This window comes from Phoca vitulina, unplaced genomic scaffold, assembly GCF_004348235.1.
Source record: "Phoca vitulina isolate PV1807 unplaced genomic scaffold, GSC_HSeal_1.0 scaffold2, whole genome shotgun sequence".
NCBI classification, from domain to species: domain Eukaryota; kingdom Metazoa; phylum Chordata; class Mammalia; order Carnivora; family Phocidae; genus Phoca; species Phoca vitulina.
The window spans coordinates 66,544,468-66,557,560 of NW_022589705.1; the positions used below are offsets into that span (position 1 = coordinate 66,544,468).

The 13,093-nt window shown below is 44.6% G+C and overlaps 1 protein-coding gene across 1 annotated transcript in view; it reads right to left on the reverse strand.

Moving 5' to 3' along the window:
* Nucleotides 1-9,388: 9,388 nt before the first annotated feature.
* The window catches only part of LOC116638580 (HIG1 domain family member 1A, mitochondrial-like), a 4,305-nt gene continuing 600 nt past the window's right edge, over nucleotides 9,389-13,093 (reverse strand). The window contains exon 2 of the mRNA XM_032414701.1: nucleotides 9,389-9,830. Coding sequence (XP_032270592.1) covers nucleotides 9,531-9,830 — 300 coding nt within the window. The 3' untranslated portion in view covers nucleotides 9,389-9,530. The remainder of the gene's footprint in view (nucleotides 9,831-13,093) is intronic.

Below are 13,093 nucleotides of genomic sequence, written 5' to 3' on the forward strand. Positions count from 1 at the left end.
TAGGTAGATGATGAACTATTTCCTGAAATAGGGGAGTGGGCTTGTAAAGGAAACAGGTGTGTGTATGGGGGGTAAGTTTCATTTTGGTTATGTTGAGTATGAGATGTCTGCAAGACTTCGGAGTGTAAGTGTCAAGTGAGCGATGGATACACAAGCTAAGAGCTCAGGGAGAGATCAAGGTCAGAGATAGAGATTTGGTAGTCATTTTTATGTAGATGTATTTACTGTCGTGGAACTGAATGAGATATGGAAGAACATTCATAATTGAGCCATGGAGCAGGCCAGCATTTCGAGGTAGGGCAGAGAGGAGCAGCAAAGGAGATGAGATTAGAGTGGTTTGAAGGGTGAAGAAAACCAGGGAGGAGAAGTCTGGGAAAGAGTGAGGAAGGAGGAAGGAAATCAGGAGAGCTGTGGGAAGGGCAGGTAAGATGAGGACATAGAAATATCCTTTGCTAGGGGCGCCTGGGTGGCTCAGTCGTTAAGCGTCTGCCTTCGGCTTGGGTCATGATCCCAGGGTCCTGGGATCGAGCCCCACATCAGGCTCCCTGCTCGGTGGGAAGCCTGCTTCTCCCTCTCCCACTCCCCCTGTTCGTGTTCCCTCTCTAGCTGTCTCTCTGTCTGTCAAATAAATAAATAAAACCTTAAAAAAAAAAAAAAGAAATATCCTTTGCTAGCATTTAAGGCATTGGTGACCTTGAACAGTTTTGGCGAAGTATTGAGGGTAAGAGCCAGACTAGAGAGAGTAGAAGTGGGATATTGTTTAGGGATACATACATATGTAATAAAGGAATAAAGATATACTTGGGTAAGATAAACACTAAAGATTTGGGAGAGCAGTTGCCTCTGGCAGAGAGGGTAATGAGATTGGAGAGGGTATTGCAACAAAATAGAAATTTTATTTTTTTACATGAATCATGCGTATACACGAGTGTTCATTATGTTATTTTCTCTACCTCCTGTGTTAGGAAGCCGATGTAAATTTGGACCTTTTTTGCTTTTTATACCTGTGGGTCCAGGCAGTTGCATACTTTCTGGCTGCTTCCCAAGGCCTTTGTAGAACCCTTGGGGCACATGGGTTTTTGCAGGAGGGCTTATTTCCAGTTCCTCAATCTTGGGCAGATCCAGTGAATTTTTCCTGGCCCTACATTGGTAATAAAACTCCTCCTCTCCTGTTGTAGGAACTGAAAGTCAAGAAATTAACATGGAAAGGGGCGCTTGGGTGGCTCAGTTGGTTAAGTGTCTGACTTTGGCTCAGGTCATGATCTCAGGGTCCTGGGATCCAGCCCTTCTCAGGGTCCTGAGATCCAGCCCTGTGTGAGGGTCCACGCTCAGCAGGGAGTCTGCAACCCCCCTCACCCCCCCGCTCTTGGGCTCTCTGTCTCTCTCTCAAATAAATAAATAAAATCTTCAAAAAAAATTAACATGGAGTGGTCCAAAACCAGTAAAAGCCACAGGAAACTCAGTTCCCAAAGTCGGGAATGCTTTTGTGCTAAAAAGGAAGACAGAAGTCAGAGTAGCAAGGGAGCTGACCCTGGAGAGGCCCATGGTCTGAGAGTAATGAAACCTCTAGGACCTTAGAAAATACAAAGCCATTAGATTAGGGATACATATGTCCAGGGACAGACACATTACCATGACAGGAAAAAAAAAAAAAGGCCCTCTGCTCCTTGAACTGGTAATAAAACAATCAGAGTCTATGAAATTGGTATGCTTAGGGCACCTGGGTGGCTCAGTCGTTAAGCGTCTGCCTTCAGTTCAGGTCATGGTCCCAGGGTCCTGGGATTGAGTCCCACATCGGGCTCCCTGCTCAGCAGAAGCCTGCTTCTCCCTTTCCCACTCCCCCTGCTTGTGTTCCCTCTCTTGCTGTGTCTCTCTCTGTCAAATAAATAAATAAAATCTTTAAAAAAATAAATAAAATTGGTATACTTAATATCAAAAAGAAAGAATAAATCATTGTGGGGGTGCCAGCTGGCTCAGTTGGTAGAGCACATGACTGTTGGTCTCAGGGTTGTGAATTTGAGCCCCATGTTGGGTACTGAGATTACTTAAAAATAAAATCTTAGGGGCGCCTGGGTAGCTCAGTCATTGGGCGTCTGCCTTCGGCTCAGGTCATGATCCCAGGGTCCTGGGATCGAGCCCTGCATCGGTCTGCCTGCTCGGCGGGAAGCCTGCTTCTCCCTCTCCCACTCCCCCTGCTTGTGTTCCCTCTCTTGCTGCATCTTTCTCTGTCGAAAAATAAATAAAATCTTTTTTTTTTTTAAAGATTTTATTCATTTATTTGAGAGAGAGAGAGCATGAGCACAAGCAGGGGGAGTGGGAGAGGGAGAAAACGCTGAGCAGGGAGCCCGATCCCAGGACCCTGGGATCATGACCTGAGCCGAAGGCAGACGCTTAACGACTGAGCCACCCAGGCGCCCCAAAAAATAAATAAAATCTTAAAAATAAATAAAATCTAAAAAAAAAACATTGTGAAAGGATAAAGCAATTTTGGAACAGACATAATTGGACAAAAATAACAAGAACTTTTTTAATAAAGGGCACTGAAATAAAAAAAAACACAAAAACAATTCTGGAACTATACTGCAACTCCCAATGAAATAAATGATTTAGTGGATGGTAGGTGAAAGGTTACTGAGTACAGGATGTTTGTAGGATGCCAGAGTATTGCTCCATAAATAATTTGCGTTAACAGTTTACAAAGGGAAAGCATACCTTTATATGGATGATGTGGCAGTCAGTACTGCAACCAAGTGATCAAACTTAGCATCACCAGTTATGGGGTGACCTGACATTATGTGTCTCTTGATAGGATATAATATGAACTACACAGCATCATCCAGGAGATAACAATGCCAAAAATATATAACCTAAATCCAGTCTTGTCCCTAGACTTGACTTCCTGCTTCCAGGAAATGCAAGGGATGGACGAACAAACTGAACAACACCAGGAGGAATAACAAGGCAAATTTAGAATGTAGGACACTACAAGATATTTAACCTGGTCTCTTCAAAAATTTCCTACCAAGATAAAAATACAAAGACTGTTCTAGATTAAAAGTTAATACAAACGACAACCAAACACAAATCATGAATCTTGATTGGATCATGGTTTAAAAAAATTGGGAGTAACTGGGGAAATTTGAATATGTAATAGGTATGAAAGATTTTAGGGAATTATTTCTAATTTACTTAAGTATAATAATGATACCATGATTATGTGAGAGAATGTTCTTATTCTTGGGAGATGCATGCTGAAATACTTAGAGCTAAAGAGTCATGCTGTTTGCAACTTTTTTATTTTTATTTTTATTTTTATTTTTTTTTAAAGATTTTATTTATTTATTTGACAGACAGAAAGCACAAGTAGGCAGAGCGGCAGGCAGAGGGAGAGGGAGAAGCAGGCTCTCCACTGAGCAGGGAGCCTGACGTGGGGCTCGATCCCAGGACCCTGGGATCATGACCCAAGCCGAAGGCAGACGCTCAACCGACTGAGCCACCCGGGTGCCCCTGCAACTTTTTTTTTTTTAAGATTTTATTTATTTATTTATTTGACAGAGAGATACAGCGAGAGCAGGAACACAAGCAGGGGGAATGGGAAAGGGAGAAGCAGGCTTCCCATGGAGCAGGGAGCAGATGCAGGACTCGATCCCAGGACCCTGGGATCATGACCTGAGCTGAAGGCAGACGACACTTAATGACTGAGCCACCCAGGTGCCCCTGATGTTTGCAACTTTCAAATAGTTCAGGAAAAATAATGAAAACCAGGATATGTCACCCTAAAACGTGCGTCTTTCACATAAGAATTATTTTGAGTTGAAGCCAATTATGAAGCAGCATATACAGGAAAAGTTCTCTCTACCCTTCCCCTTTCTGCCTAAAGGCAGAATATAAATTTTCCTTTATTGGGGAGGAGACTCTAGACTCTTATCCACCCAGTGATGGCACCAGAGGAATCTGCAAACAAACCTTACTCCATTAGTCTCCCCCATATATTTATCTTCCCACAGTTTCCTGTTCTTGGACCCTAAAAACTTTTTCCTTTGCCCTGTTATTTCTCTACAAATTTATCATTCTTTGTTGAAGATGCTATATAAGCCCAAGTTCAAGCCACCTCTTTGAGTTACTCATCCCTGAAGATTCTCCCATGTAATCAGGAGATATACATGTTAATGAACTTCTGTCTGCTTTTCTCTTGTTACTTTTTTTTTTTTTTAAAGTAGGCTCCATGCCCAGTGTGGGGCTTGAACTCAGGATCTTGAGATTGAGAGTCGCATGCTGTATAGACTGAGTCAGCCAGGTGCCCCCACCCCCTGCTTTTTTAATCTGTCTTTTGTTACAGAGCCCCAACTGAGAACCTAGAAGGATAGAAAGAAAAAAGATTTTTCTTTCTCTATAATAACATACAAATAAGCTAAAGGTAAGATGGCACAATGTTAAAAGCTGTTGAATCAGGTTGGTGGGTATATAGCTGGGTGCTATAGTAATCCTTCAACTTTATTGTCTGTATGAAATTGTTCATAATAAAAGTGGGGGAAATTACTAAATGGGGCAGATAAGATGGTGAACTAATCTAGACTGATAGTGGTAGCTCCTTCCCCCAAAACCTGAAGATGCCTCAGAAGTGAAAGTCTGATATTTGTTTTAAAATAATTCAGGGGTTGGGGCGCCTGGGTGGCTCAGTCATTAGGTGTCTGCCTTCGGCTCAGGTCATGATCCCGGGGTCCTGGGATCGAGCCCCGCATCAGGCTCCCTGCTCCACTGGAAGCCTGCCTCTCCCTCTCCCACTGCTTGTGTTCCCTCTCTCGTGTTCTCTCTCTGTCAAATAAATAAAATCTTTAAAAAATAATAATAATAATTCAGGGGTGCCTGGGTGGCTCAGTTGTTAAGCGTCTGCCTTCGGCTCAGGTCATGATCCCGGGGTCCTGGGATTGAGTCCCACATTAGGCTCCTTGCTCAGTGGGGAGCCTGCTTCTCCCTCTGCCTGCCGCTCCCCCTGCTTGTGCGCTCTCTCTCTGACATATAAATAAAAATCTTAAAAAAAAATAATCCAATAATCCAGCAGATCAGCAGTGTGGGGTGGGGATGTAGGAAATAATCGTGGCCTTGAAGTGATGATCATGGGTGCTGGGTGATGGAAATGGCATCCTTGCACTTTTTTTTGCTTGAAATTTTCTACCTAACAGCAACAAAGAAGAAGGAGGAGGAGGAGAAACAGGAGTGAAAAGAGGTTGAGTATTTGAGAAACTAAAGTAAAAACTGAGAAATCCATGAGGAGGCTGGTTGGGACCAGTTGTGGGGACTGTGACGGCAGCCAGAGGGGAAGAGGATCAGGTGCCTGAGTAGGGGTGAGGCTGAGGGAGAGTTTTCAGTCGTGCTCCCCACTGCCCCGCCCCTCCCTACCCCCACTCCTCAGGGCCCTGAGTGGATAGTTACATGCCTCATTGCTGTGTACGAGGCAGGAAGCCAGCAGCATCGTCCAGTACTCCATCCTGGCTAGGTAGGGCTAGACCAGTGGACCTTAAACATTACTTCTCTACCTCCTTCTCCATATCTTAGGGTCTGGACTTCAGCCTTTCCCTGCCAAGTTCACTGACATCCCCAAAGTAATACGAACTCAAAGGGGAACACATTTGCAATAAAAGAAAAACAAACTGAGAAACTGATAATCGATGAGGCCAACTTACTCGACCTGAGTTTAAAGTAAGCTTAATAAATATGCTCAACAAATAAGGGAGGACGTTGTTAACATAAGGCAGGAACAAACAGGAAGAATCAGTTGGAAATACTAGTTATGAAAACTTTAACAGTTGGGGGCCTCCTGGGTGGCTCAGTCGTTAAGCATCTGCCTTTGGCTCAGGTCATGATCCAATGGTCCTGGGATCGAGCCCCACATCTAGTCCCACATCGGGCTCCCTGCTCCGCGGGAGGACTGCTTCTCCCTCTCCCACTCCCCCTGCTTGTGTTCTCTCTCACTATGTCTCTCTCTGTCAAATAAATAAAATCTTAAAAAACAGAGAGAGAGAGAGAAAACTTTAATAGTTGAAATCCATACATGGACTGAAGAGCAGAATGGTTACAGCCAAAATGAAACAATGAGCAACAACATCAGGGTGAGGATTCACCCCAAAGGCATTGGGAAATGATGAAGAAAACAAGGAAGATTGAAAACAAATGAGCCAGTTGTTTGTGACACACACACTGTTGGTGGCTAATCTAAAAGCTATTCCCAGCTTCCTTACTCATGTCTACGTTAGAGCCTGGAAGAACTAAATAACTCGCTTTCCTAGATTCCCATGCAATGAGAGCTGGCCATGTGACACAGTCCTGGCCAATGAGATGTAAGCAGGAATGTTCTGGGGGCTTCTGGGCGGGATATGTTTTTTCTAATAGAAGGGAATGAAATGACATCGACGATGGTTTGCTCGTAACATATCCTCTTTTTTTCTTGCCGTGGACATGGCTATTCTGTTTGGAGTTGTGTCAGCTGCCTTGTGATCATGAAGTAGGTTGATAATCATGAGATCAAAAACCCAACACACTCAGGACAGCCAAGTAGGAGAGAAGAGCCCCAGGGTTCTTGGAGGCTGAGCAGTTGAATCAAAGTCAGCAACCACCTCCATCAAGACTCCTTGTGTAAATACAAAACCAAACAAAGCAAAACAAAACCCACCTGTTTAAGCCATCTTTATTCATGTTTTCTTTAACCTGCAGCTGAAAACATTCCTGATACTTTGTTCAATAATTTGGGAAAAGAGCTACAAAGTTGAGATTCAAAAAAATAAGAGAGGGAGGAAGAAGGCAGAAATCTGTGAAAAAGAGATTTAAAAAAGAATTAAAAAAAAATTAGTTGTTTAGAGGGCTGCTTGGCTGGCAGAAATCGAAATGATAAAAAATCTTTCATCTCCAAAGCACAAAGCTAAAGTGGATACAGATAAATTCTCCCAAACTTTCCAGGAGTAATTAACTCCTAACTTAGACCAGTAGTTTCAGCCAGCTGGAGCAACATCAAACTGGATCCATAACTGACGCCATCCATACACCAGAATAAATCTCAAGCCAAAAACAGGGGTTTAAGGCACCTGGGTGGCTCAGTTGGTTAAGTGTCCGGCTCTTGATTTCATCTCATGATCTCAGGGTTGTGAGATCGAGCCACATGGGGCTCCAGGCTGGGTGTGGAGCCTGCTTAAGATTCTCTCTTTCTTGCTCTACCCCTCCACCCCCTAAAAAAGCAAAACAAAAAACCCCCCAGTGATTTAAATGTGAAAAAAAGAAACTACATGAAGCAGTAGCAGAAAACATGACTGAATTTCTTAAATAGTATGTATGAAGAAAGCATTTTTTTTTTGCGAGAGAGAGAATGAGAGAGAGCACGAGAGGGAGGAGGGTCAGAGGGAGAAGCAGACTCCCCGCTGAGCAGGGAGCCCGATGTGGAACTCGATCCCGGGACTCCAGGATCATGACCTGAGCCGAAGGCAGTCGCTTAACCAACTGAGCCACCCAGGTGCCCTGAAGAAAGCTTTTTAACCTATGACTTGAAATCTAGAAGAAAAGAAGATTGACAAACACAAAGAACACTTTTGGTTGGCAAAAATGAAAACTAGGAGAAATTATTAACAATTTACATGGCAGATAAAGGACAAATACCTTTAATACATAACAAGCTCTTTAAAATATTAAAATTAAGGGAAGCATTTCCTTTCTGTGATGCATGACTGAGAGATGGTAGTGCAGGTTTCCAAGAAAAATTGAGGGGGTAAGAGAAAGAAACCCAACAGAAAAACGGGCAAAAGACTTAAATAGGAAATATATGTACAAAATAGATCCAGGGCGCCTGGGTGGCTCAGTTGGTTAAGCGACTGCCTTCGGCTCAGGTCATGATCCTGGAGTCCCTGGATCGAGTCCCCCATCAGGCTCCCTGCTCGGCAGGGAGTCTGCTTCTCCCTCTTACCCTCCCCCCTCTCATGTGCTTTCTCTCTCATTCTCTCTCTGTCAAATAAATAAATAAAATCTTAAAAAAAAAAAAAAATCCACAAATGACCTTAAACATATGAAAACATACTCGGCTTCATTTATAAAAAAGAGAAATACAGATTAAAACTATACTGAGATACCATTTTAGATGGGTAGAAATTTTAAAACTTGACAATATCCTGTTAGCAAATCTGTGGAGAAACAGATATATCCTCATACATTGCTAGAGGAAGCACACATTGTATAAAATGAAATTTTGGCAATATCTAACCCCAACATTTATGATTCTTACAGAGAAAATAAACTTCATACATTTAAGAAGTGTTTTTCATTTACCTTTGCATTAGTACTTAAAATATACATTTCTATTTCAAGATAACATTTAAAAATTAACCTAATACAGGGGCGCTTGGGTGGCTCAGTGTTCCTGCTTGTGTTCCCTCTCTTGCTCTCTCTCTGTCATATAAATAAATAAAATCTTTAAAAAAAATTAATCTAGGGGTGCCTGGGTGGCTCAGTCGTTAAGCATCTGCCTTCGGCTCAGGTCATGATCCCAGGGTCCTGGGATCGAGCCCCGCATTGGGCTCCCTGCTCCGCGGGAAGCCTGCTTCTCCCTCTCCCACTCCCCCTGCTTGTGTTCCTGCTATTGCTATCTTTCTCTGTCAAATAAATAAATAAAATCTTAAAAAAAAAATTAATCTGGGGTGCCTGGGTGGCTCAGTCGTTAATCGTCTGCCTTCGGCTCAGGTCATGATCCCAGGGTCCTGGGATCGAGCCCCGCATTGGGCTCCCTGCTCGGCGGGAAGCCTGCTTCTCCCTCTCCCACTCCCCTGCTTGTGTTCCTGCTCTCACTAACTCTCTCTCTCTGTCAAATAAATAAATAAAATCGTAAAAAAAAAAAATAAATCTAATACAACAGCAGCATAAATATAACTCTGCAATTACAAAAAAAACTAAACTGGGATCCATAGATAAATTATTCTCATGTTCACAAGTATGATTCTGAAATAAATACTACTTGTAAGCAGCTGTTATCGGCTTTTTAGGTTTGGTTTAAATACACGTATTTTCAGTTGTGGGGAAGCTTATATTATATTCCATGCACTGTCCTGAAAGGGTTAAGAGCCAACCAGCCCTAAAAACTGCAGTACTCAATCAGTCTGCAAAATAGGCAGAAAAAAAGTTAAATTAAACAGGATTCCTACATAACTTCAAAAGCAACTAGAGTACTTCAGGATTGGCAAATTGTCCTCTTTATAACTGATTTTATCAGAAGGGTTTAAGAAGAAGCATATTATACCACTATCAAGTACATTTAAAAGTGACATGTTTCTTTTGTGCTAATTTGACTCCCCTGAATGACCTAGCTAGTTAACTGGTCACTAGTAATTTGGTTACCAGGTAAATCAAGCCCGCAAGAAAGGAAGCCAAAATTTAAATTACCGTGTTATTGTCTGACCCATTCAGACGATTTATTTTCAACATAAACACACAAACTCAATATGAGATGCCTAACTAAAGCAAGCACCACCAACAAAACCAAGACAACTTCTCTTCTTCTAAGGTTTAGGCTTTGCCCAGAATTCCTTATACACGGAATGGCTTGTACCAAGGGTCATTGCTCCCATGACAAAGCTTTGGGCTGCCACACGCATGTGGATCAGGTGAGCAGACATTTTAGTATTTCCCCTGCTCTTCAATTTATATAATCCATATGCAACGATTGCTGCAAACCCCGCCATTCCAATGGAAACAAAGGGTGCCTCTCTAGCTTTCCAGATAAGTTTAGATCCCTGATTTTCGTCATGTGAAGAAAGAGAAACATCTGTGCCGGTTGATATAGCAGCTGCAGAATCCTCCTACAATTACAGGACTTAGGCTCCAACTCAGCATGTGACTCTTGATCTCAGGGTTGTGAGTTCAAGCCCCAGGTTGGATGTAGAGATTACTTAAAAAAAAAAAAAAGATACAGACCCACAAATATGGAAAAAAACATATGCACAAGTTATTAGATGTAGTATTACTTTTTTAAAAGACTTATTTATTTATTTGATGGGTGGATGGAAGGGCAGAGGCTCCAAAATGGAGGAAAGAAATCTATAGGAGGTTTTCCTTTACAAGCACATCTAAAGCACATTTGAAGATATGTTCATATCTATTAAATGGTAGTACTGGGTATGTTTTTGTCCTCTGTACTTTTCTATGGAGTTAGAAATAATTCATGACAATTTTTTTTTTTTTTTTTACTTTGAGAGAGAGAGAGAATGAATCTTAAGCAGGTCCCCCATTTTGGGACTCAATCTCACAACCTCGAGATCATGACCTGAGCTGAAATCAGGAATCTGACGCTTAACCGACTGAGCCACCCAGGCACCCCTCATGACAATTTTTTAAAATAAAAATGAGAAATGAGGAAGGAGAGACATGGATTAAAAAACTCTTTTGGGGTGCCTGGGTGGCTCAGTTGGTTAAACGACTGCCTTCAGCTCAGGTCATGATCCTGGAGTCCCAGGTCCTGCCTAGGGCTCCCTGCTCAGCAGGGAATCTGCTTCTCCCTCTGACCCTCCCCCCTCTCATGTACTCTTTCTCTCTCTCTTGTTCTCTCTCTCAAATAAATAAAATCTTTAAAAAAAAAAACTGTCTTCTACTATAGAAATTATTTCACCTAGCAAAAAACGCATTTTGAAGTCTCTGAAGTTTGAATCAATTTCAAGATTTGTGAAGCATTATTTAGATAATTACATGAGTCATTTAAACAAAAGTCTAGTGTGAAAATTAAGTCAAAATTGTACTAGTCAATGTAAATGCATCCACAGTGAAGGTTCTTTAAGGTGAAACTCAGTAGAAGCTATTTGTTTAGAATAAAAGTCCCATTTCTTCTCTTGTGGCTGCAGGAACTTTTTTTTTTTTTATTAAGTTTATTTATTTAAGTAATCTCTACACCCAACCTGGGGCTGGAACTCATGACCCCAAGATCAAGAGTCACGTCTTCTCCAACTGAGCCAGCCAGGCGCCCCTTTTCTTACTCTTACAATGCCATTTTATTTTATTTTTTTTTACATTCTTTTCAGTGCATTGTTTTTTTATTTTAATTCCACTATAGTTAACAGTGTTGTTAGTTTCAGGTGCACAATACAGCGATTCAACACTGCCAGCCATCACCCCGTGCTCATCACACCAAGTGCCCTCCTTAATCCCCATCACCTATTTCACCCATTCCCTCCGCCCCCCAGGAAAAAAAATTTTTTTTAAGATCTTATTTATTTATTTGACATAGAGAGAGAGAGACACAGCGAGAGAGGGAACACAAGCAGGGGGAGTGGGAGAGGGAGAAGCAGGCTTCCCGCGGAGCAGGGAGCCCGATGTGGGGCTCGATCCCAGGACGCTGGGACCATGACCTGAGCCGAAGACAGACGCTTAACGACTGAGCCACCCAGGCGCCCTGTTTTTAAGGAAGAAACTTGTGTCAGAACTTTTCCTGAAACAAAAACAGAGTGAAGTTGTTTTGTTGTGGTGTTCACTATATTCCCAAAGGAGAATGTGGTTGGAGGGTGAGCTGGCTATTTCCTTCCCTCTCCTCTCCCTCCTCCCTTTTTTTCCAGCTGGGAGAAAACGGAGCCTCCTGGGTCTGCAGGGACGACCCAGAGAGAGAGGAGAGTAGATGCCCTCGAAGGGGCCGCCGGTGGAAGCCCGCAGGCTACAGGGGCTTGGAGGTGGCTCACGAGCCCTAGTGGACGAGGGCCAGCTGCTGGGGGCTCCGTTTTTTTGGGGGGGGGTGGGTAGTTAGGGGGAATGGCTTCCGCCTTCTCAGACGAATCTGTGGCGAGGTCGTCTGCTAGGGGAGCGGGGGAAGGTGCGGGACGGTTTCGCGAGAGAAGAAGGTATAGGGCGGGGGCCTCGGGCGCGGGGAAGCCGAGCCGACGAGGGACGTGTCAAGTAGGAGTGGGGCTTTCATCGGAGGGGCGGCTCAGCTGCTCCGGGGGACAGAGATGCTGAGAGGGTGGAAGGCTGGGGCTTCGCCGGCTGCGGAGAGGTAGGGGAGGCTGGGGGGCTGGAGCGCCGCCCGGGGGGGCCCAGCTCCGCGGCCCGTCACCACGGTGGGGTTTACGCGCACGCCTCCGCCCACCTGTCGCCGGAGTGACAGAGTCGGAGTCTGGGGCCTCCCTCGCACCCAAGGTGGACCACCATCCTCGCCACCCCCCCCCCCCCCGCACCGTTTAATTCCAGTCTCCTGGACCTTCTTCCCTCGGTCCCCTGACCGGCTCCTTCCCTTCGGCGAGATGCTAACCTTAAAGGGGGGAGGCGGAGGGCTAGCCTTCGATCTCCCGCCTTTCCAGAAACGGACTGTTGGTCTCTCTGATTTTTCAGGGCCAGCCTTCCCAGGAGAGTTGCCCGCACCGCCCGCCCGCTTCCTGACCTCCGCTCCCCGCCAGCTCCCCGCAGCCCGGCTACCGCCGCGCTCCCCTCCCTGGAAACCGCTCTGGCCAGGTCCCCGACAACTGCGGCGCTGCTGAAGCCCACGGACCTGGCCGCCCCATCTCCTGCATTGGACACAACTGGCCACTCCCTTCCTGAAACGTCTTTCCTGCCCTTGGTTTCGGTTTGGTTCACGCTCCTGGTTTTCCGCCAAGCCTTCCTAATTAATTGCACATGCTCCTGCCGAGGGGCTCCTGTAGGCTACTGTTTTTTGTTTTAGATTTTATTTATTTGTTTGAGAGAGAGAAAAAGAGAGCGAGCGAGCAAGTGGAGGGGCAGATGGAGAGGGAGAAACAGACTCACTGCTGAGCAAGGAGCCCAATGCAGGACTCGATCCCAGGACGCTGGGATCTTGACCTGAACCGAAGGCGGACGCTTAAACCGACTGAGCCACCCAGGCGCCCCCTGCCACTGTTTTTTAGGGATCTCTCGGAGTGGTTTGCCTCTCCTCACCTTGCACTCGTTCCTTGGGCAGTCTGGGCCATCATTTATTTCTTTCTGGCTTTACTGCTTCGTGTCCTAAGTTGTCTCTCAACTTCTTGCTCGCTATAATCTCCAAATCTGAGCCGGAGCAGCGGCTGTTCAGTGGTTCTCAATGTAGCCTGCATCGGAATCACCAGAGGATTGTTAACCCAGACACTTGGGT